Source organism: Stegodyphus dumicola, chromosome 3 (assembly GCF_044657685.1).
Source record: "Stegodyphus dumicola isolate Sdum_Otavi_A_Nest chromosome 3, ASM4465768v1".
NCBI lineage: Eukaryota > Metazoa > Arthropoda > Arachnida > Araneae > Eresidae > Stegodyphus > Stegodyphus dumicola.
In genome coordinates this window covers 149,910,632-149,935,005 of record NC_140770.1, presented here as the reverse complement: position 1 = coordinate 149,935,005, position 24,374 = coordinate 149,910,632, and the positions used below count along the sequence as shown (strand labels likewise).

The 24,374-nt window shown below is 30.3% G+C and overlaps 1 protein-coding gene across 4 annotated transcripts in view; it reads left to right on the top strand.

Moving 5' to 3' along the window:
- LOC118197626 (phenazine biosynthesis-like domain-containing protein 1) overlaps positions 1-24,374 on the top strand; it is a 38,105-nt gene that overhangs the window by 8,865 nt on the left and 4,866 nt on the right. For 2 of the 4 annotated variants that reach the window (XM_035369157.2, XM_035369159.2), the window contains exons 2-8: positions 3,486-3,585; positions 4,784-4,882; positions 6,149-6,261; positions 10,044-10,073; positions 13,747-13,832; positions 16,921-17,108; positions 18,271-18,333. In XM_035369157.2, the coding sequence (XP_035225048.1) occupies positions 3,486-3,585; positions 4,784-4,882; positions 6,149-6,261; positions 10,044-10,073; positions 13,747-13,832; positions 16,921-17,108; positions 18,271-18,333 (679 nt within the window). Of the gene's footprint in view, positions 1-3,485; positions 3,586-4,783; positions 4,883-6,148; positions 6,262-10,043; positions 10,074-13,746; positions 13,833-16,920; positions 17,109-18,270; positions 18,334-19,566; positions 24,267-24,374 lie in introns of those variants that run through there. The other 2 variants (XM_035369156.2, XM_035369158.2) reach the window with 2 other exon arrangements.

Here is a 24,374-nt window from a genome sequence, read left to right as displayed (position 1 = left end):
AGAAAAACTTCTTTATGCTCTCGATGTAGTGATGTAGACTAGAGAAATGTCATTAGAATACGAGCAAGTTCAGTTTACTGTTCTGAGTCAATGACTCTGAGTCATTTTCATTTCAAATAACGGCCCACTAGCGGCCGAGCGGTAAAGTCGCTGAATACTGGTAGTTCGTTTCGAGGTTCGAATACCGCGAACGGACTGGCTGCATGGGCGTTTCCGTGGTTTTCCCCATGTGTAATGTGTATACGAGCCAGTTTACCTTAGAAAGTCCTCCACGAAGGCATTCCTTCCCTTAGGCAGATAGCTCTCGAGACTTTGCTACAATCAGACACACACACACTTTTTCATTTCAAATAACGATTAGAAAGTACTCCACGAAGGTGTTCTTCCCTTTGGGCAAATATTCCACGAGTGCTTTATTATTATATAATAATTCAATTCAGTTCCGTTTAAATAACATACAAATTATTGCGCGTTACTGAATTCTAAGCTTAAATATTTCACGTTGTTAAAATAAATTGTAATTTATTATATTTTTTCAAATGAAGGGAAATTAAAATATTTCTTTCAAAACAAATTTAATATCTTCAGAATTATCTTTTACAGATTAGTGTGAATTTTTGGTAGATGAGTAATTTACAGACTAAGAAACACCACAGCTGTTCTCTTTCCTAAAGCAAATCAATTTACGAGTTCTATGCCTTCAGATTTAATTCTCGTTTAGGAATTTTAAAGAATTCTTAACCTGCACTTTATATGCAATGTGAGAATATTTTGTAAATTTTAATATGAAAAATATGATAAATATTGATTTACTCATTATTTCAAGTAAAAATATTCATCCATTCCATTTCCTGTCCCCATAAGCGAAGAAGAAGTCATAAATTTCGATAAATGTAAGGAAGAAAAGTTAACTGGAATATTTGCCGCTTAATGTTTAAGCAACCAGAATGAAACTTTGTGTTATTTGTTGAAACACAACAAAACCCGTTGAATTGGGATTGCAAAGGGAGTTAGCTTTGTCGCATAAAACATGCCCCTTTTTTCTTTGACCTTGAATTCATTCAAAGATCCCTAAGAAACGGGAAATCTCTCTTTTCTAAATGTGGTGTCATAAATTCTTTGCATTTCCTGGACGAGGACATCATTTCAACATGTGGGTGGGGCAAAGTCCTTTCATGCCACGACTGCTCAACTTACGTCAATGATTTTGTGTCCTTAAAAAAGGAAAGCATACATTCTGGAGTTAGCAATTGATACTTATGAATAATTTCCCCCTCCAGATTATTAGTCTAAAAAAGAGAAAAAAATCAATCCGCCTTTAACTTTGCCATTTTGGAATGTTTCATACTTCTAAAACCAAAATTTTCCCGTCCCTATACCCTGCTTTCTGGAGCGACTGCACCGTCGTTTTTTACATTGTGAGAACAATACATTCAAACATTCTAGGTAACGTTGTTTCGTCATAGTGCGAGAAACATACATACATTTATGCAGATTCTTCCTTATTTAATTTTTTAAAAAATAGTACAGGGTGAAATTATTTGGTGGCAACAATTTGAAAAGTGATACGCCATTTATAATGAACCAACGCAATACATGTTATATTAAATTGTAAAAATCATTCACATTAATAAATTAAATTTCAAGCTTAATATTAGTCCTGATTTTTGGACTTGGGTTTAATGGAAGTGCTAGTAACAGATTCAATATATGAACAAAATTAAATGCTTCGGAATGACATATTATGAAAATTTCGAACTGCAAATAATATACCACATTTCCTCTTAATTTGCAAAGGTCATTCGAAATTAAGTACCAGAATCCTGTTTAGTTACTTCTTTATTTATACTTAGAAAATGTGTCTATTAATTATTCGATCATAATAACAAAGTATATAGAAATAAATTAATATACAAAATAATTACATTATAATAAATAGTTACAATTAATTTTCACTTCCACCCCCTGTTGAATTGGGATTGCACAGGGAGAAACTTTTCCTTCAGGGGGTCGCCTTTAAAATTTTTCCGGTAAGAAACTAAGAAATACAAAGGAACTTTTCCTATTTTCTGCTGACTCCTATGCCTGAACTGAGGTAGGTCACGAAGTTACTATTTGATAGTCGAATGATGGAATATTAACTTTTGCAAACACTAAATTTAACTGTTTCATGTGCTTCCAAGGGCCCTTTTTCTGCATCTTATACGGAACTGCATCCCTGCACCATATAGGAAGAGGGCCCTTAAAAACTTAAAAGAAGACGAATTCTATTATATTAAAATAAGAATTCATAGTAGTACAAACTCTAAAAATAAAAATGAAAAGCGAAAGGGAAAAAGATACTTTTAACTTTAAACATGTAAATGTAGTTCAGCAGGACATTTAAGGGCCCCCTAAACCTTCGGGCCCCTATGCAACGGCATTCCTTGCATACCCTTATTTACGCCACTGGGGTGTAACAGAAAAAACGTTTGACTAGCTATCGGAAGGTCTGGAGTTCAAATCTCAGCAAGAGCAGGGCACATTTTTCATGTCTCCTGCAACAACAAATATAACACCTCTACAATGTTTTTGTTATCTGCACTTCCCTAAGAGTTGAAGACTCAGTACAACTTTGGAGCATTCATATACTCAATAATGACTTTAGAGAGAGACATTTGTTTGAGTATCTGTCCATCTACTTCTGATGTTTCCAGTGCCACTTTTCTTTTTGGTACTAAAACTTATTTTTTGCATTCATTTAGAAAATAAAACAATTAACTTTTTCTGGAAATCCTTTTGTTGTTATTTTTTGCACTGTTATGCTTCACATATATACAGTGTTTTTGGTAAAAAATTGGGAATTTGCACAAACTTGGCATTCTGCACCAGCCAATCATCTAAGAACAGTTGACACTGCAACATAATAAACATAAAAAAGGGCAAACTCTGCAATTCCATTATGATCCATTCAGAGTCGTAGCTAGGGTTTTCAGCGCCCAGGGACAACTGAAGGTTTCGTGCCTCCCACTGCTTGCCAAGGATAGAAAACATTTAATTCTAAAATGTCGTAACATCAGTTTGGCACCCCTTGGATTCTGCGCCCGGGGACAGATGCCCCCCTTGCCCCCCTCTAGCTATGCCCCTGGATCCATTACAACAAAAAACAAATTTACTCAATTCAAAAATGAAATGCTAGCCAGAAAAATTACCATTGGATTTCAAAGTGCTCATCCTTTTGCACTCAAACCTGTCCGTACTGTGCATACACTTGAGTTGCCACATTAATACTTTCGGTGGCATTGTGGTTTGTCACATAAATACTTTTGGGAAACATGTCGTATTGTTTTATCAATATTTTTTTACAGTTTTCAGGTCGGCTTATGATTTATCAAAAAGGCACCCTAAAATGTTTCATAATATTTCTGAAAATATTGCTTGTTGTTTAAGATAATGCTAGTGTTATACTTGTCAAATTTTTTATGTATTAACTTCACATTTTTAAGGGTATCTCAAGCAGTACAAAGCAACAAATTGCATCAGAGCTGAACCAACCTACTACTGCTTTTGTTTCAGTTATTAATGAAAAGGAAGCATTCCAAGATGGTAAATATTATTTCAGTGTTCGTGTAAGCTAAATATTTTTACTGGAAAAGGGATATTGTTTGTTTTGACATTTAATTTATTTAATTAAATTATGTATTTATTGATGAACTATATAAATCTTTTAAAGAAATAGATATAGTAAAATATATAAGGATTCAGAAAATTAAATGAGCAGGACACCTGTGCAGAATGGATGAAAATCGAGTAACTAAAAAGATCTCAACCAGACCATTCAACACCCGAAAAAGAGGGAGCTCTAAACTTAGGTGGCTCGACTGTTTGGAAACAGACTTAAGATTTTTAAAAATAACCAATTGGATGTCCATGGCCAGGGATAGAAGAGTTTGGAATTCGATACTGAGGAAGGCAATGGCCCATCCTGGGCTGTCTGGCCATTGAAGAAGAAGAAGATTTTTTTTTAACTAAAAACTTACTGAAATAAGTGGGAATAGTAATTTATAGAAATAGTAATTTTGCTAAATCGAATAACTACTTTCCAGAAGAATATTTATTAGTTGAAGAGGATGTACTTTTAGATATATGTAATGCTTTTTTCAGTAATTATGGAATTTATTCATATACTTGTAGCATAAAAATAAAAAGAATGTGATTCTAAATCCTGAGAGCCTGCTCCAACTTCCTATGGCTCCAAATGATTTTGTCTCAAATGGAAACATATAGAGAGTATTTTCTTCGTTTAATGGAATTAACTTTGCTATATTTTGTCATGATAATATATATTCAGTAGTGAAAGGGTTAATTCTAATTCAGTTTACATTCAGTGAAATGCAGTTATGCTTATTATTTTGCTATCAAATTATCAAAAATTTGATAGCAAAATAATAAGCATAATTCTTGGTTTTCTCTTTACTTATAAATATTTTATTGTTCAGTATGCTTATGTATTTTATACGTGATGCTAGAAAAGGAATTTTGTTTTTAGAAAACACTTTTCAAAACATTTAAATACCATATGTTATTATATTATTATCATTTTACAAATTGTAAAAGAGATTATGTGGATGAATGGAATGGTCAGAAATATTGCTGTAGTTCACAGATTTATTGCTGCATATTTTTCTTTTTGAGGGGTATATTATCATAAAATATAATATAATATTATTATATTATCATAAATGTATCGTATGCTATTTATATTTTGTAAAGTCTATAACTCTAGACATTATTTTCCTTACAGCAAAGCAGTTTGCTTTGCAGTGGTATTCTCCTACATCTGAATCACCTCTTTGTGGTCATGGAACTCTAGCTTCAGCTGCAGTACTTTTTTCTATATATGGTAAGGAATATTGTTTTTATTTTCTAAATAATATTTCAAAATTTTTATTTCCTGCAGTCAATAATTATTCACCAATAAAACTACAAAATATATAGTAATCTTTATTAATTTAAATATTAAAATAGATCTTTGAAGTGGAGATTTTTTACTTCTGTGGGGTATAAATTGTAAAAGACCTCTACTGTATGCAAGTGACATTAGACACTCTTATGAGCCTTTTCTTGTATATTATCATTTGATTGAATCTTTCAAATTACCAGTATAATTTCTGCAAGGTTAGAAAATATATTTCCTTTATGCATTTCTACTGTTGATGATTATTGTAGTGAGTTCTTACTTTCTAAAAAATGTCTTTGTAATGGATGGTTATTATAATGAAATACTTTATTTATTTATAGTATAATGATATACTTTATATATATTTGTATACAGTATATTTTCAACGATCGAGATCATTTTTTCTAGTCATAATAATATAAGAATCATTATTATGAGCAGTTGTTACGCAGCAATCTGTTAAGTATTTAAGTGTCGTATTCCAATTTAAAAAAAGGAAGAAAAAATATTGTTATACCCTACAGATTTTATGGTATGGCTTCAAGTCATCATCACTGTAATGTGAACCACAAAAATACTGCTTTAATTCTAGAAGTAAAACAGGTCTGAAATCTATATTGCTAAACAAACCAGGAAATCTGAATCTTGTACAGAGCCAAGGCAAAGGTGAGTAAGTCACTTGCCTGAGATGCACAGACATAAGAGATGCCAAATTTCAAAATAAAGAGGAAAATTTGTTAAAAAAAAAAATTATAAAAAAGAAAATATATTTTAAAAGTTTTTTTTTTTTTTTGGGGGGGGGTGTCCAAAAAAAGGTAAACTGATGTTCTTTCTCTAGTACTTATGAGAGGAAAACTAACTCACCAACAATCAGCACTACAGGCGGAAACAGTCTTTGCAAAAATGTGCTGGGAAAGTTAATATTTATCATTAAAAGAGTGGAGTTCATATGTTAGAAAATGAAATGAGAAAAATATTTTAAAAAGTTCATATTTTTAGGAATTGGAATAAAAATTGGCTATCTTAAAGCAGTTACTGAGCTGTTTAAGTTTTTTTTTTAATTATTAAAAATATGTGAAAAAATGAAAATTAATGGTAGCAATTTCTAAATATTTATCTGATAGAGTATAAAACTTTCATCTTATCATAAATAAGCAGGGATATTTAATTTGCCAAAATTTTCAACTTTTATGTAATATTATTTTTCAGATAATTGTTCAGAAACTTTGAATTTTGAAACAGCTAGAGGCAAATTGACAGCAAAGTGGTTATTTAATGAAAAAGTACAACTTGATTTACCTGCATATGAACCCAAATCTCCAGTTAGTTCTTTTTATCTATTCAGTACTCTGCTAACAGATAATATGAAAAATGGCTATAAAAACTGCATTTAATTTTTAAAAAATTAATAAAATCCAGTTTTTTATCCATTGGCATATATTTAATGTTATCAAACATGAGTCTGGCCAATAATGTTTTGTGGTATTTTATAGTTCTTATAACTCATAATTAAAGAAAATTTTTATGCAACAAATTCTTCTAAATATTTCAAGCACAACTATTTCACTTACTGTCAATAAAAATTGCTATCTGAAGCACATAAATATTTGCGTGTTTGTAAGATGATCTGTAAATTTCATCAAAAATAAAATAACTTTTTAATCTTTTCCCTAGATTTCCCACCTTTTCATTAATATTCTCAGTTCTTTTACTTTGACTAAAAGCAGTGTTTAAATTGCGCTGGCTCCGGTACTTCTCAATTTTTAAGATAAATTACAATTTTAGACAGAGCACACCAGAGCCCTAAATAAGATGAGCTCTGGTACTTCTTTTTATAAAACTAAACCACAATTTTAAGGGAAAAAAATTAGAATTCATATCATTGTAGTTAACAATAAGCAGACCTTGCAATACCGTATTTCCCTAGAAATACAAGACACATGAACATGAGACAAACTCATGAACATGAGACGTTCAATTAAAGTCCCCTCACTCACATTCGGAAACCTTTCCCTTTAAAAAGGGCAATAAATTTAGGGGGAGTTTGTTTAGGAATGCGTAAATTTCTCGCCATGCCATCCTATCTGGTGTATTGCTATTGATGGTTACAGCTAGTTATCCTCGCAGGAAGGAAAATTTGTGCTCTTAAATGTGCGTTAAGTGACAGCGAGTACAATAAGAGTGAAATACTAAGATAAACTGCTCAAGCACGTCCTGTACATCATCTTCCCACAGTATCCACTAATGTAACCAAATACGGGGGCTGAAAAGCATAAGTAGCAACTTTAGGAATCGGATTATTATCCTTAGAGGATCATTAGGAGTCAGATTTAGGACTTATTTGTACCCCTGACACACATCCGCTTGATGGCTGTAATTATATCAGCAGAGAGCCGTGGTCAAAGAGAATGTTCTCTCTCACCAAGATTCCTCTCATTTTTTGTTTCCACCCACTCATATCCTCATTCTGTTTCGTCCTGTTTTTAGCATTATCTGAATTATCATCAGCTATACTTTTAAGTATATTTAATTTTTATGGTGGTAAAAGAACTTCCCTCCCTCCTATGATCAGAGCTTAAATTGAGCTGTAGCTCACCAGATCCCGGCTCCTGTGCTTCTTAGTTTTTCTAATAAATCATAATTCTAGCTTGAGTGCACCGGACCCCTAAATAAGAATGCTGCAGCACTTTTTTTATGTTTCTTTATTTAATTGAATTATATTAAAATTTGCTTATTATACAGTCAAAAGTCGTTAATTCGGACACCCATAATCCGGAATGATCTATAATCCAGACCTCAAAGCTAAAAACTTTCTGCGCATGCGCCGCGTTGGCACATGCGCACAGGCGTTTTACGCATGCGCGTAAGACCTTGACTACTGCACATATGCGTGTGCACAAGTGCAGAATACGTTTTCGCCTGCGCGTTTAATGCATAACGGACGGTGTAAGCTAAAATTATCTAATTATCTATTCAGTTAATGTTAATGATTGCGTTGTTCCTTAATCTTCGAATTGGATCCCGCTTATTATTTTTTGCAGACTCTAAGAACAATTTTATAAAAGTAAACTTGAACTTTCGATTATGTCAAATAGAACTTTCGATGCTGGAACTTCCAAAGGATCTACAAAACGAAAGTATGTTTTGATGTCCAACAAACAAAAAGTGGAATTGCTGCAAAAAATGGATAAAGACATGAAGAATGTGACAGAGAGGTTAGTGAAAACGAAAAAATTTCGATTGACAAGTTAGTCCGTATTCTCGGCACAGCAATTAACGGGACTTGAGCAGCAAAACTTTGTCACTGAACAAGAAATTATGTCTGTTTATATAATTAAAGAGAAAGTATTATCACATAAAACGAAGCAACTTAAACAACTTACATTGAAAGAAATGTTTAATAAAGTAAACAAATAAATATTATTTTTTTTTTTTTTTTTTTTTTTTTTTTTTTTTTTGTAAATTTTGATACCCTTTAGATGATAATTGTTCTTTATTTCATAAATTACGGTTTCATATTTTTAATTTTAGAATTTCTGCATGCCATCTTACGAGATTTAAACTGATGATCTATAATCCGGAAAAATCGATAATCCGGAATCGCCGAAGTCCCGACGAGTCCGGATTAACGACTTTTGACTGTATAATAATTGTTGAATAAATTACAATTGATAAACATTAATTAAATAGCTATTAATTAACTATTTAATTTTTAAATTGTTAATGAGTTTTAATAGTCATTTTAATTATTTATTTACTCTTGTTCCTCTTCGCAGACAGTCTTCCCTAGGGCTCCGGCATTTCTAATTTTAGAATTTAAGCCCTGACTAAAAGAGATTGTGCAGCTTTAAGTTTTATCATATTTCCTCCATATTCAAATATTTGGTAATTAAAAACATGGTATTTTTCATGAAATTCATTTATTAGTTTTAATTTTCTTATTTAAAACTAATAAATAGTTTCAGGAAAAAATATTAAATTTCAGGTCACCATGCTTCTTGTAAAAGCCTTCTTTCATGCAAGAGCCAGTTGAGCGATTACTGTCAGTTTTAAAATATTATTTTTAAGCATTTAACCAAGCTTACTTTAATTAATCAAAAATATCATACTTAGATTAGATTGATTCGTAATTTGTTTAAGCATCCGCAAGCAGTATTTGTAGATGTTCATTTAATGTCATTAGCTCAATAGCTAGTCTTCTTCTGGTTCCTTTCGATTCTGTGGAATGAAACATTGATGCAAATATGTGTAAGGAGTGTTTAATGCATCAGAAAGCATAATTCTAGATTTTGCTGGAACATTTTCCGTTTAAAGAATATGATTTTAAGGCAGCTGTGGTAGGTTTGGTTGATCTGAGGAAAACTATGTTGGTCATTTTAAAAATATGGAACTCTGTTTTAAAAAAACCCGCACATTTTACATTTTTGCACATCTGCTCTTTCTATGTAAAATAATATGTTCCGAATCATAACAGCTATTTCTTGTTTGAGTGGGAAAGGTGATAAAATGTGGCTGTGAAAGTCTGTATCATCATAACAAAACCCCAATGTTATGTAATATATTAAAATATTTAACCTTAATTAGCAAATAACATTGTGCTAAATATGTCAATAACTTCAAGCTGCAAAAGTAATTGCGAGATACTCTAAAAGTGAATTCATAAATAAAGTTTAAAAAATATTACTTTATTAGTCAATATTACAGTGGCTCATACCTCAAATTTTGACTCGTAACACAGGTCAAAAACTGAACCTATTGATGGCTCATATCTCAAAAAATTCGTATGTACCTCAAGATATGACTCTTAAAATTTTTTAGTCAATTTATGGTTTATTTAGAATTTAAGCAGAATAATTATTGTATAAAATAAGTAAATTCCTTCCTCTTATTCTGCAATTTCATTTATTCATATACTCGATTATGAGGCCTTGCTAAATTTTAGAACAAAAATATAGGGAAAAAAGACTTATTTTTGAATAAATATGATTATCAAGTTATACTTGGCAATTTAAAATTAACAAAAATTATAAGTTGTGTAATTTTCATGTATGAATTCTCTGTATATAATGAGAAAATATGACCCATATTATTTTTAAATTGGCAGGTAATGGAAGAATTTCAAGTATTAGTTAAGGTAAAGTAAATAACAGTTTCCCCCCCCCCTTATTCTTCTTCTCCTAATGCTTTACTTCTTATATTTGTGATTCATACTTCTTGCATTCATTCATACATTATCTCTCTCTCTCTCTCTATGTATATATATAGTGTCGCTTATTCTTTATCATTTAGATCTCTGCTGTACATCATTTTTTAATTAATTGTTTCCTTTTGTATCAATTCCAGAACTTAGTTACATAATGTTTGGTATCTCTTATTTTATGTATTTTTTAATAGTAAAATTTAATAAAAAATAGAATCATTTCCAATAATATTCAAACTGATACTATCTAATAATAGATCACAGCAAAATTAAAATGTTCATCTTGCGGTTTGATGTGGTTTATTTTATTACAGCAAAGCCTCAAGGGCTCTCTGCCTAAAGAGAGGAAGACTCTCTAAGTGAAACTGACTCATATATACATTATATATGGGGAAAAGCCACAAAAATGGTCATGCAGCCACCTGTTCGTGGGGTTCAAACCTTGGACTGAATTACCAGTGTTCAGCAACTTTACTGTTCAGCCACTGGTGGGCCTATGTTGTCCTGGGGAGAAATAAATAAAGTTAAATATAAAAATTACCAAGCTAAGGAAATTTCTCTCTTGCCTTTGACTATAGGGTAGCCCATAACTTTAAAACTTAAACAAGCAAAAAAAAAAAAAAAAAAAAAAAATCTGAAATGTTTCATATTTTAAATTACGCCCAAAAGGGCATTTTTTAAACATTTTGTGTGTTACATTTATTTATTGAATATCATGTTCTTCGCACTTAAACTTTAAAATTCAGTTCAACAGCAATATCGCAAAATGATTTTAAAATGAGCATATCTTTAGAATTTCCGATACAGAGACTCGCGTGCTGGAGATAAAATTGTTTTTTCTGTACAACGTTGCCATTGCTTGCATTGAAATCCTTGAGTTTGTTAATCAAAAATTTGTTAAAGTTGTACAAAATAGGAAATCTCTAATAAAATAAATAAAATTTGGTCTTTCGCATGCCCATATTCATAGGAGGATTACGCCATTTAAAATTCGATGGCTCTATGTACGGTTATTTTATCACAATGCAAGAAATATACGTACATTTATGCAGATTTTCATTATTTAATTTCTTAAAATATAACATAGGGAAATAATACTTTGTTACAACAGTTTGAAAAGTGATTCACCGTTTGTAGTGAATTGACGCAAAATCGCAAAGCGAAAACAATAGTCCTTCAGGTGTCCCTAAAGACTAATAATCTTTATTATTAGTCTTTGGACTAATAATAAAGAATATTTCACTTCTTTATCATTAAGATCTCTGCTGTACTTTTTTTCATAAAATTGCCAAATTTATTCCTATCTATCACTATGTTCCTAAATTTAGCATTAAGCATATTATTCCTAAAGCATTCAACGTATGAGTATTATTAGCATAAGCATTAAGTACAGGGTGTCTTAATTAAAGAACCCTATTTCAAAGCTCCATACAAGCAAAACCAGTAATCAGAAAATTGTAAAATTTTATAGGAAATTTAATGAAGAGATGTGAATTTCTTTCAGTGAAAAAAAAAAAAAAATTAGAAGTAGTATCACCAGAGGGCATTTTATTTTAAAAACCTGTAGTAAAATTGCAAATCTTTGTCGACGTCATTCAGCAGCTGTTGTAAAACCTAGAAACATTCACAGAGACTTTTCTCTTTCATAATTTGTGGCCTTCCCCATCCCCAGACCTCAATCCATGCAATTTTTTTATTTGGGGACATTTGAAACATCTGGTAGGTCTTGGCAATCCAAGAAAGTTACTTGATCTTAACCCCTTCGAGCCGAGTAGCGAAAACGCGCCCTCATCGCGGAGGCCGGCAGTGTCTTCCGCGAGCGTCTCTCCAGGGCCGGGGGCTTTTTTGCTACTAAGCCTAAATCCATGAAATTTCCGAAGTATCAACGCATTGTTTAATAATGCTCTATAGAGTATTTAAACGGCTTACGCTTTATAAATATTTTTATATATATACTTTAATTACCTTATTTCATGTTTAAATGCATATTTTACACATTTTATTTTAAGTACTCACCATTTTATGACTTTTAACATTATACATCTGAAAACTAAATATATTACTTAAAATTCTCTTTTTGTATGAAAAATTTGAAAACAGGGATCTACACACAGTCCTATGTTACATTCCTTGAACTCGTAATAACTCATTTGCCGTTTTGGAGGATTTTTCCGGGAATGTGAACAAACGAAGCATCGTCGTCTCATTTTCTTATCAGTCTCTTCTGAACAAAGTTTTGGAAAATGTCTTTCAATTAATCTTTCAGAATCAATATCTGAAATATTTTGCATCATTTCTGCTATTTCATGCTCTGTTAAACATTTTCGACGCTTCGGCATTGCAACGGTAAAAACAGAAAGAATTCACATCTAACAAGATCTAATTATTTTCTAAAAACCGAACTGTAAACCGAAATACTTAACGCTTTAGCGTATATAAAACTTCTACTTACAATAAACAGCTACCAAGTGCGATTTAAAGAGACGTCATAAATCACGCCATTCGGAAACATTTAGTTCCCCGTTTGTTTATATAATCAAAAACACGTGTATGTGAGTCATGCTTCTCTCATTTCGAGTAGAAGGTCTAATGTACATGTATCTGAAAACATATGGATATACAGTGCCATCTTGTGGCAGAAATTATAGTTTCTAAAACGTTCCAGGGTACTGGCACAAATACGTGACAGTCGGTAGTAAATGGGAAAATGCTCTGGCACGCCTGCGTGTCGGCCGGTAGGTGAGTGTGTTCATTGCTGGCACGTAGACGTGACAGTCGGCGCGAAGGGGTTAAAGCCAGCATTTCATGCCATGTGCTGAACATTTCCCAAAACACCTACTTCAGTCAGCTGTGGAACATGCCATTGTGATTTCAGATGGTAGCTGAAAATGATGGTCATCATGTTGAACATGTTTCCTTTTTGTAACAAAATTTGTAAAATTTTAAAACTGTTCTAAAGGTGTGCCTAAATGTATAATTTGTTAATATGATGCCCTCCAGTAATGCTTTTTGTAATTTATTTTTTTTTTCACTGAAAGAAATTCTCATCCCTTCATTAAATCTGCCACAAAATTTCCCAATTTTTGAAGTTGAATAGACACCCTTAATTTTGAGGTGAAAATCAACTTCTGTATTATTATTTTAATAATAGTTTGACCATGCATCATCATTTTAATAATAATTTGAATGCTATTACGCTGATTATAAAATAAACCTGATCACATTGCATTTGTTTGTAATTTTTAATGTATGGAAACTTTGTGTTTCCTGAGATTTAATGCCTGTATTCCTATAACATGAAGATATTGATAAGAATATCACAAAAATAGGGCCAACTTTATTTGTTTCAGATATAACCACCTCCTTACTTTTGTGTGATGTAAAATTTTGCTGAGGCAGTGGCTTTAACAATCAATATATTTTTTAAATATAAAGAATTTTAAATAATACTATGTAATCCCTAATATAAAATACCAAAGTAATGCCAGTACGTTTTAAAGACAAAAAATCAACATTTTACTAATGTAATTGTATGATTTAAGACATTATTTTTACTTACATTTGAATTTTGATGTTAATTTTATATTAAAAATTAATAATCCTTCAGGCTGTTACTGGATCTTATTGTGTTCAAGAAGTTTTGCTGTCCGATTCAAAATATTTAATGATACGTTTGCAAGACAATTTTACAAGGTATGAAATCATTATTATATATTTAGAACTATCTCTTTGAATTTTTTTGCTGCCAAATGGTTACAAGTTATTATATAACTCTTTAAGGAAAACGGACTCATATTCATGTAACATGGAAAAAATCACAAGAAACTTATGCAACCAGCTCATGCAACTTAACTCATGCAACCAGCTTGTTTGCCAGAATTTCAACCCAGATTGTGCTATCAGTATTTATTATTTTAACCATTAGGCCATTGGTAGGCTTTACTATTAGAGAGAAAGATTTAGAAGTTAATACTGAGACTGATCGCACATTTTTTAGATTTTCATTGAATTTACAAAAATATTTTACTTATAATTTATGTGTTTTAAATGTTCCATTTGATAACCCTTATTTTTCACTATCTTTCTACACCATAATTTCCAAGATAATAAAGCTTTCTTTAGTAGCTGAAGAGTTATTTTATTCCCTTCTTCTTGAACAGCATTCCACAGTCTGAGAAAAGTTGTAGGTCAATGTTTGGACAATCCACTTTCCAAAAGCAAGTCCAAAAGAATAAAAATCCATGGATGCTACATCAGGAGATTTAGTACGGTTATGAGTGAAGGGTATGGCCTTGATAAACATTTCTTGTCCCATTTTTTTTCTAGGAAATTAACAATGGATTTTGATTGCTTGCTTTGTCTTGATGCTGTTCTACTGATTGATGGCCCCATGTGTAAAAAGAAGGTATTTCATATTTAAAATGGGTATAAAATATATTTCTGGCAATATGTGCAGTTGATCTTAATGGTTTTCTGCACTCTCTTTAATTTTTGTTTATTGTTATATCAAAAACCAGCAACACTCAAATCCCTTTGAAAAACTTTCTTTAGATTCTTTGAACCATGTTGTCAAATTTTTTCATCTCTTTAATGATAATAAATGGATCTCATTTTATTGTGATCATTTAAATATACCAAGATTCATCTATTGTGACAACGTTTTTTCATTTTTGTCTGAATAATTGTTTCTCATAGAGAATTCAGCGATGCGTTCTGCTTTTGGTGATATGTCGTGGAGAGAGACTATGCACATTACATTTTTCACCTTTAAGATTCAAATCAGCATTAATCACTTTGTTTATACAGTCAAAAGTCATTAATTCGGACACCCATAATCCGGAATGATCTATAATCCGGACCTCAAAGCTACAAACTTTTGGCGCATGCGCACAAGCGTTTACGAGAGCGCGTAAGACCCTTACGGCTGCGAATATGTTTGTGCGCATGCGCGTTTAATGTGTAACAGAGTTATACGCTAAGCTAAAGTTATCTAATTCAGTTAATGTTGCAGATTGCGTTGTTCCTTAATCTTCGAATTGGATCCGGCTTATTATTTTTTGCAGACTGTTAGAGCAATTTTATAAAAGTAAGCTTGAACTTTCGATTATGTCAAATAGAATTTCCCATATATATTTACTACAAAGCGAAAGTATGTTTTGAAATCCGAAATCTGTTTATCAATTTCAGGCTGCTCTGCGGCAGAGGGGGGGGGGCAGAAACGTCATTATTAGATTATGATAGATTAGAAAGATTATGTCAAATAGAATTTCCAATATATATTTACTAATATGTAATTTGTATCTACAAAGCGAAAGTATGTTTTGAAATCCGAAATCTGTTTATCAATTTCACACTGCGGATTGGAAGTTGATCTGTCAACACTATCCTTATCTTCAGAGCAGATGTTTTTATTTTATTTGGATTATAATTCGATACTAAGTTTAGTATTTCATCTGGATGTACTCTGTCTTTGATATGATTTAAATCAAGTTCCTTGTAGCTTCGGATAGTGAAGAAAGTGACCCAGAGGTTATTGAAAACGAAAACATTTCGATTGACAAATTAGTCGGTATTCTCAACACAGCAATTATAGGACTTGAACAGCGGAACTTTGTAACTAAACAAGAAATTATGTCTGTTTAATAGAATTAAAGAGAAAGTATTATCACATGAAACGAAGCAACTTACATTGAAGGAAATGTTTAATAAAGTAAACAAATAAATATTAAGTTTTTTCTTTTTGTAAATTTTGATACCCTTTAGATCATAATTGTTCTTTATTTCATAAATTACGGTTTCATATTTTTAATTTTGTAATTTTTGCATGCCATCTTACCAGATTTAAACTGATGATCTATAATCCGGAAAAATCGATAATCCGGAATCGCCGAAGTCCCGACGAGTCCGGATTAACGACTTTTGACTGTATATGTTGTTTTTATGTTTTTACATATGTTTGTGCACTGTTTACATATATAATCACAGTTGACATATGTTTTATACACTTTCTTTCTGATTTTCTTATTTTATGCCCCTTTTTTAATGCAAAAGTGTTACATGTATATGAGTACTGCAGCCATAGCTAAATTTGTCAGCTGCATAATAAAAATGCATAATTAGCATTACTGAAACTTAAAGAATGTGAATAAACAAAGCCTTTTAGTATTTCATAATATTTTAGAATTATATTTTTAATCAGTGTTATAAAGAAATGGATGAATATTAGAAATTCTTGCAACTAGTCATAGTTTATTTATTACCTTAGGTACATTCTTGCATATAATATTTTTGATATAAATTAACTGGTTTATAAATAAACATCCAACTCTCATAATACAATCAGTATCCACTGTAAACTTGATACTAGTCGACTTAAGTAATTAAAGGAAGAGGAATGTTTTTGTGTAATAATGTTAAAATATTCAGTAATTTTGCATTCATAAGAAAGTCAGAACAATTAAATTTTAGGAATAAGAAGTGAAAATTTGTCTGGTGAACTATATTTATATGTTTTATCATGGTATATTTTTATTATTTGTATCTTTATTAATTTTAATATCTATTTAAAAGTGCCACAAGGAGTTATTTTCTCTTGTAAATTCTTTAAAAGAGAGAACTTAAATGAAATGCTATTTTTCTTTAAAAAAAGTTAAGAAAAATAACTTTTCATTTTATGACATAATATTAAAGTGATTACCTTAATGTCAGTATTTTTATAAATATTCTTTGCTATTTATCCATGGTATTAACTTTTGGAATCATTCTGTATTCGAATTTTCAGAAAAGAGCTTGAGCTGTTAAATCCAAAAGAGGCTGAACTTTTAGCTGCAACATCTGCTATAAGAGGTGTAATTGTGACTGTTAAAGGATCTGGCATGAATGATTGTCTTGATGGTGATGGGATAAGTTATGATTTTATTTCTCGTGTCTTTGCACCCTGGCGTGGAATATTAGAAGACCCTGTTTGTGGTACAGTTTACATTAATCCTTGTTTAAAAATACTATGTACATTACTGGTAATTTTTCCAGTTTCTGAATTATAAGAATTATAGGTATTCTCTCAATAGGTAATCTATCTTACTTAAGTGTGTAGGTAATTTATGGATCAATCAATATGTGTTGCCACGAAAATTGTTGTTTTTACTCATTTTTTTTTCTTCCACCGTTTTATTCAAATTTGCATGATTAGGTTTATTATTATTTAATATTAATAGTTTTTTACATTTTAAAAAATATATATTTCTTTTGCTTCATTTTATGCTGCGTATAAGAAAACTTTCAGTGTGTGAATATAAAAGGGTGAAATATTTTTGTTTTTAATTCAGATTAGATGGTTTAAATATTTCAATGAATTACTTGACATTAATATAACTAACAGTTAGCTCCTAAATGCTATATATGTAGATTATATCAAGAATTTCGCACATATAGTGAATGAAACAGATACGAGGTAAGACAAATACACCCAAATTTGTAGTGCTATATTTAGTTGTTTCAAAACATATTGGCAATTTTTTGTAAGCTGAGTATTATAGAAAGAGAGATAAATTAAATATTGTTGCTGCTTAAGATAACGGTTATTTTATTTGCTTCGTATTTCAACTCTTTATAAGGGAAACTTGAACAAAATAAATTTCTATTTCAGAATAAATTGATAACAAAGATTCAAAGACAGCATTTTAAAAACTCTTTGCAAATTCAATGGGAAAATTGCATGTGAAAGAAGCAATAAGCATAAACATTGCTTTTACAAACAAAATAGTTTAAAAAGGAGGTGGAACTATTTAATATAAAACTGATTAACCAACTAACAAAATCTGGTAGATCACCAGTTAGAACAATAAAGAATTATGTATATTTTTATGTATGTTTTAGAAGTAGCATTTGTTTTCAGTTTTCATAATTTTCTGTGTAATTTCTTAAAAGTAATTGTAGGAATTCCATACCAGTTTAAATGTTAGTGAATAATGAGTATCGTACGTACATAACAATTTACATTGAAGACTAAAAGCATTTAAGAAGGAATGATAATATTAACTCTCAATAAAGAAGGAGCGTGTTTCATCTTGTTTACATTGTTATATGTTCCCCTTCTTCATTTTCAAAATTGCTTACTGTAATTCATTTACAGGAGCTGCCCACTGTGTACTTGGATCATACTGGGCTAAAATTTTAAAGAAAAGCAAATTATATGGTAAGTATGCATATTCTCAGATTATGAAATTATCATATGGAATCTTACTCACAGTAAAAGTTTACATATGAGGAAAAGCAAAAGTACAGTTCATTTCCCTAACATAATATCTTTTAATTTTATTCTACAGTGAAATAATAATTCATCGCATATCTATATATCCGAAACATGCAGTAAGAGTTTATAAAGTAAGCAGTCGTAGGGAAATTAGTGTAACAAATTATAAACAAAAAACGGTAATGATCTGTATTCGGGACCGGATTCAGAAATGTATGAATGTATGTGTGTTGTGTGTGTATATATGTGCATATGTGTGTATATGTATGCACATATATACGTGATTACATGGTTTAAATACTTCAGTGAATTATTCAATATTAATATAACTGAAAGTTAGCCCCTAAATGCTTTATGTACCCAAAGGAATGTATGTATGTACGCAAAGGGTCTATAACAATGAATTAGGAGCACTGAAAATATAAATGTATCCAAAGTGATGCATAGTGAGATATTTAATGCCAAATTATGATTATAAGAGTTTTTAAATCATAACTTCTTCTTGATAATTAATGAGAAATTTAAAACTAAGTTACATTTGAACCAAATACGTTAAAATTTGTTTTAGGATGGGAGGGGGAAGTCTTATAAATTATTACTACATTTGTGGTCATTCCATATAAGTTCTTGAAACAAAAATGAATTTGTTGTCATATGTATTAGTTTTAGATATAAAAAAACATAGATATAATTATTTAACATTAGACAGGTATGTATATATTTAACTAGTTACAGATACAAAAATATGATTTGAAAATCAGTGCTAAGCAGCACTTATTTGCCAGAAGGCTTAATTGAAAACACAAAGGCTCTTTATTTGTAACTTTCTTAATCTGGTTAAAATATTTGGTGTTATATGTGAAGATATTTCTTTTGAAACGGAAGTTATAATTATTTAAAAGAATAAACACCTTTATATGCATAACATATAAAATTCTATTAAATATTAATCTATATAGTAAGCATGAATTTTATGTGATTACATCTGTAAATGACATGACCAGATATTTCATTTTAAAGTACTACCAAACTGAGATCATTGCATTGTGCTAATCACATGAAAAAATAAGTAATGAAGCTCAGTGTCTTAATTGTTCAAAATGTGATATTCTAATAAGGAAATAACTTGATTTGAGTTATTTTGTTATTTTTAATTGCCATTCTTATTTCTTATAGCTCGGCAGTGTTCACCTAGAGGTGGTGAACTAAATATTGAAGTCATAAAAGATAGAGTTATGCTAAGTGGTGATGCATTTATTGTTGTGAAAGGGCAAATAAACTTTTAAAAAAGGAGCAGAAAACAGGCTTGGATAAAATTGTATGTTTTATTAGCATTAATTTCATAAAAAGAGGCTAATTGCTTTGAATAGCAATAATTATTAAGCTACAGAAAGTAGGAATATTAGAAAATATCCTTGTGAAGATATGAGAAACTTAAACTATAATGTGCCAATAAATAGCTATTTTTGGATAACTTTTGCGAAAGAAGAACGAATGAAATAATGTTATTAAAATTGGATTATATATGAATATCAAGGGGGGAAGCAATTATATAATTCAAATTTAGAAATAAGCTAAATAATAGGAAAAAAGGAACATGTACCATATTATCTTCTGACATGTTTTGAGCTTCTTTTTTAAATTAATGTGAGTAAAAATTATTGATTAAAAAATTTAAGGGCATTATTTTTTATAATGGCAGTTCTTAGGCAAATTTGCTAAGTTTTACTTCTATACCTATATGCCACATCTGTTCCTAAATTAATTTTTTAGAATATCTATTAAAAATATTTAACACTTTTAAATTAAAAAATTGGATGCAGAAGTTGTTCTATATTACTGACTAACATTAAAAATTTGTAACTTTAATGATGTAAAGTGTTTAGAATGAAAAATAAGTATGTAGTAATAAAAGTATGTAAGCAAGACAGGGCTAGTTTCAAGGATAGATAACATAAGCAGCTGCAGAGAAGTATTTAGAGGATGCCAACAGCTGAGTTGTCCTCAAAAGCTACAAAAAATAAAAGTATATTTTCCTTTGAATTATTAACATGTTTGTTGAATTTATTCAGGCACCAATTTTACTTGTCACTTAAGTGCCAAAAATGCTAAATAGCTGGGTTTGAAATAAAACATAACAATATTATGTTGTAAATGTAATATGTTATATAGTATGCTATGCAAGCAATATGCTTTATGCTACATATTCAAGAACCAATGAAATAAGTATCAGATATCCAGAAAGTTTGGGGCAGCTGACTTACAGTATAATTTTTCTGCTTTTTCACCTGGTGATTTGGGTTTAATTTATTTGATTATGACAAAGCATACAAGGGCTATCTACCTAAAGAGAGGATGCCTTCATGGAGGGCTTTCTAAGGGAAACTTCCTTGTGTCCTTTATGTCACATGAAGGAAAAATCACAAAAATGTCCATGAAGCCAACTAATTCTCCTGGAATTGAATCCAGATCAGTGTGAAGTTCAGTGACTTCGGTAACACTTAAACACTCTGAACTACCATAGGGTAGCTAGGTACAAGAAAAGTAGCTTCCGCTATTGAGTTATGTTCTGAACATAATGAAGAAAAGCTTGGTACCATTAAGCTAATCAGTAGAAAACATACATCATTCTTTTAAGGGTAAGACAGGAAAATTATTATTCTGAATATTTGGTTGTTCTAAAACATTTGTGTATGATAACTTCATTAGTCAAGAAAAATTTGTTTGGGTATTAGTATTACTTAATGCTATGAATTTTATAGCTTGTTAAATGTCATAAATTTTATTGCATCTTCTGGGGAAAATTTAATGCTACAAAATTAGCTTTCTATATCCGACCTATGTATTATAAAAATTCAGTGTAACTGAAATCTGTTCATCCAAGTGGCAATGGAATGGCCTAATTGATGGGGTTCTCATTAATCAGAAATATATTGTATACTAAAAAACTTGAAAGCTTACTCTAGTAAACTCAAATATTTGTGTATTATAGTATATATGTGTGTGTGTGTGTATAACAGTATCACAGATTTTCATTTAAAAAAAAATGAACCCAATTGTATTTCTGTGCAATATGCTGCTGAAAAATTAATAAATGATAGATAAAAAGTAAGAACATGTAATGCGAATCAAACTTAATTCAGAATATATATAAATTTAAATAAAAATATAAGGTGTGAATAAGTGTTTAAGATAAAGCAAGATTTAAGATTACATCGATGGAACTGTCTGACAATTATTCTTCAGACTTACAAGGGGAAAAAAATAAAGAAATGCAATATTTATGCCATTTGACAAATACGATCCTCCCATGTGAAAAGCTGAACTAATGTGCAATTTTCTCGATAACTACTGAAGAGATTTCAATATTTTTTTTTAATAATTTTGGCAATAGTTAAAAAAATATATTTGATAGCTCAGAAAAAAGTAAATAAAAATAAAAATTATGAAATTTAAAAAATAAGAAAAATCTAGTATGGTTTTCTTTAATACTTCGTACTACCTGTTGCAACAGCCTTGACTATTATGGTATTTTGAATTATAAAGTAGATCAGCTGATTTGCACAAACACATCTTTGTACTACTTTTCTTTGTTGCATTTTCTGAGTTCTTGCTTCCAGATGAAGAAATTTTTTTTACTCCTTCACGTACACTTATTTCTTCTGTACCAACTTCTTTGATGTTTGAAAAATTTTCTTTACAAACGGTAAACTGGTTTCTTGTGCACTATGATTTTAATGTACAAAACTTAGTACCAAGAACATAAAACTCATCATGTTTAATATCTGTAATAATGACTATTACTGATTTTGGATACATTTTCGACTTATAAGTATCAGGTGCTATAAGTTTGTCCTTTCTTCCAATATTTAGAATATCATAATGTTTCAATCTTCTGTTTGTTTTTCCTTCACACATTTTGCTTCTTTCACTTCATTTATTAAATAAGTGTATTTCTTATTTGTTAAATAAAAGCTGTTATTGTGCTCATTTTCTACAGATTTATACAAAATGTCTTAAAAAACTTTTTCCACATAGCATCACTCATTTTTTTTTAGCAAAATGAAAAACACAAAATATGTTAAAATGGAAACAAACTCCTTCTATTTTAGATTTTAGCCACTTACACTTGTTTGAATTCACTCGAAGCTAGATTGCGTATGATGCAAATAAGGAGGGGTGCAGGTATAATTCAAGGTCAATTTAAATCCCTCGTTTGGGGCTTTTACCGAAAGGCATTGTTAACTCTTAGATTTTACTGCAAAGGCTTGGTAAAAAGACAAAATGGAATCATATTAAAGCATGCTTCGGACTTTTATCAAGCCACTTTGGTAAAAGCTAGGTTTTACCGGTAAAACCTACGATTTAACAAACTTAGCTTTTATAGTAACATATCCGTGCATTCATGCACATGTGTAATTTAGGAATATTGACTGCATAGATTGAGTTTGGAGCATGCATAGAAGATACATTTTGGTGAATAAACTTGGAAGTTGGTCAGTTCAAGAAGACACATGTTATGTTACGATTGAAGTTATGTTTATTATTATTATTATTGTAGTTAAATATTTTGCAGCCACAAGTAATCTGACACATTAATAATGCTCGTTCCAGTATATTTACATTTTTAAAAATATTTTTGTGATAAGAAGAGAGTGGTGCAGTAGCAGTCTAGCTAGACCAAAAAGCAAAAGTGAAATTAAATGTTTTCAGGATGAAATCTTAATTCAGAATGTATTAGTTTCAGTATCAGTAAATTTTGAGTGGATAATTAATAATGCTGAAAAATTATTATTGACTGTTTGAGCTTTAGTTCCATTTGCATCACCAGCATTATGTAAAATCGTACAATGTGGATTAATCTAGAAATGATGCAGTCCAGAAAAGTTATCATAAACAATTACTATTTTTAGAATAAATAAGGAAAATACCCTAAAATAAAGAATTAAGATGTTATTTCTAATTGAAGATTTTAAGTTTGCATTTTGAAAGATATTTGAAGTGCATTTGCAAAAGATTTATAATTATTTGTGTATAAAGTATGAAATCCAAGTTAGCTACTATTGTTTTATCTAAGAAAATTGTGTATTTAATTATATAAAATTAGGAAATATGTGATAAATTTTATGTTCATGAATGTTATAAATTTTATTCTGAAAAAAAAGAGGATAGGGTTTCTTTTAATCATCTGTTTTAATATATTTACTCAGTTACAATGGCTATAAATGTATTTTAAATCAGAAGATTTCTAATAAAGAAAAACCCTGTTTAATACAAATTCAATATGCTTGGTAATTAGTCAGTGTGAATGAGTGATTGAACATTTTTCCATGCTTTATGTGAGTGTTTTGATATGTCTTATGCAATACCGCATTTTTTATTGCTAATTGCTCGGTAATAAATTTATTTTAAATCTGGAAGTATTGCTAAAACAGATCTAAAAAGTATAGCCGTTGCAGTGAAGAAAACTGCAAGGATCGACATTCATAATATGTACTCAGCATTTGTACTCTACTGTTAATTTTGAATGGAAGTATAGTTTTAATGTTAGCATGTTTTTATTGTTTAAATTTGTTAAACATTGCATCAAGTTTTAAGAAACAGTAAACTAGCTTTTTTTTTTTTATCTGCAATGAAGGAGGAATTCAAAATTAAAGAGTAAGGGGGTGGAGGGAAAAAAAAAAAAATATTCTCACTTAAATTTTAAAAAGTCACCTTTTAAACTGCAAGCAATTGAAGACTAAAGCTAATTGAAATTGTAAAAGCATTCAAGCTAATTTTTGCTCATTTTGATTGGTATCAAATGAATTTAGAAATGTATCGAAATCTTCATAAGGTGGTTGCCACCTGTGACAAATTGCATATCAAAATAAAAAGTGGAGCACTATTTATGCATCATTACTTAACTTTTACAGGGGTTGAAAAATAATTTAATCAACTGTTTGGGCATTAAATGAGACTTTATGCAGTAGACTTTTTAACTT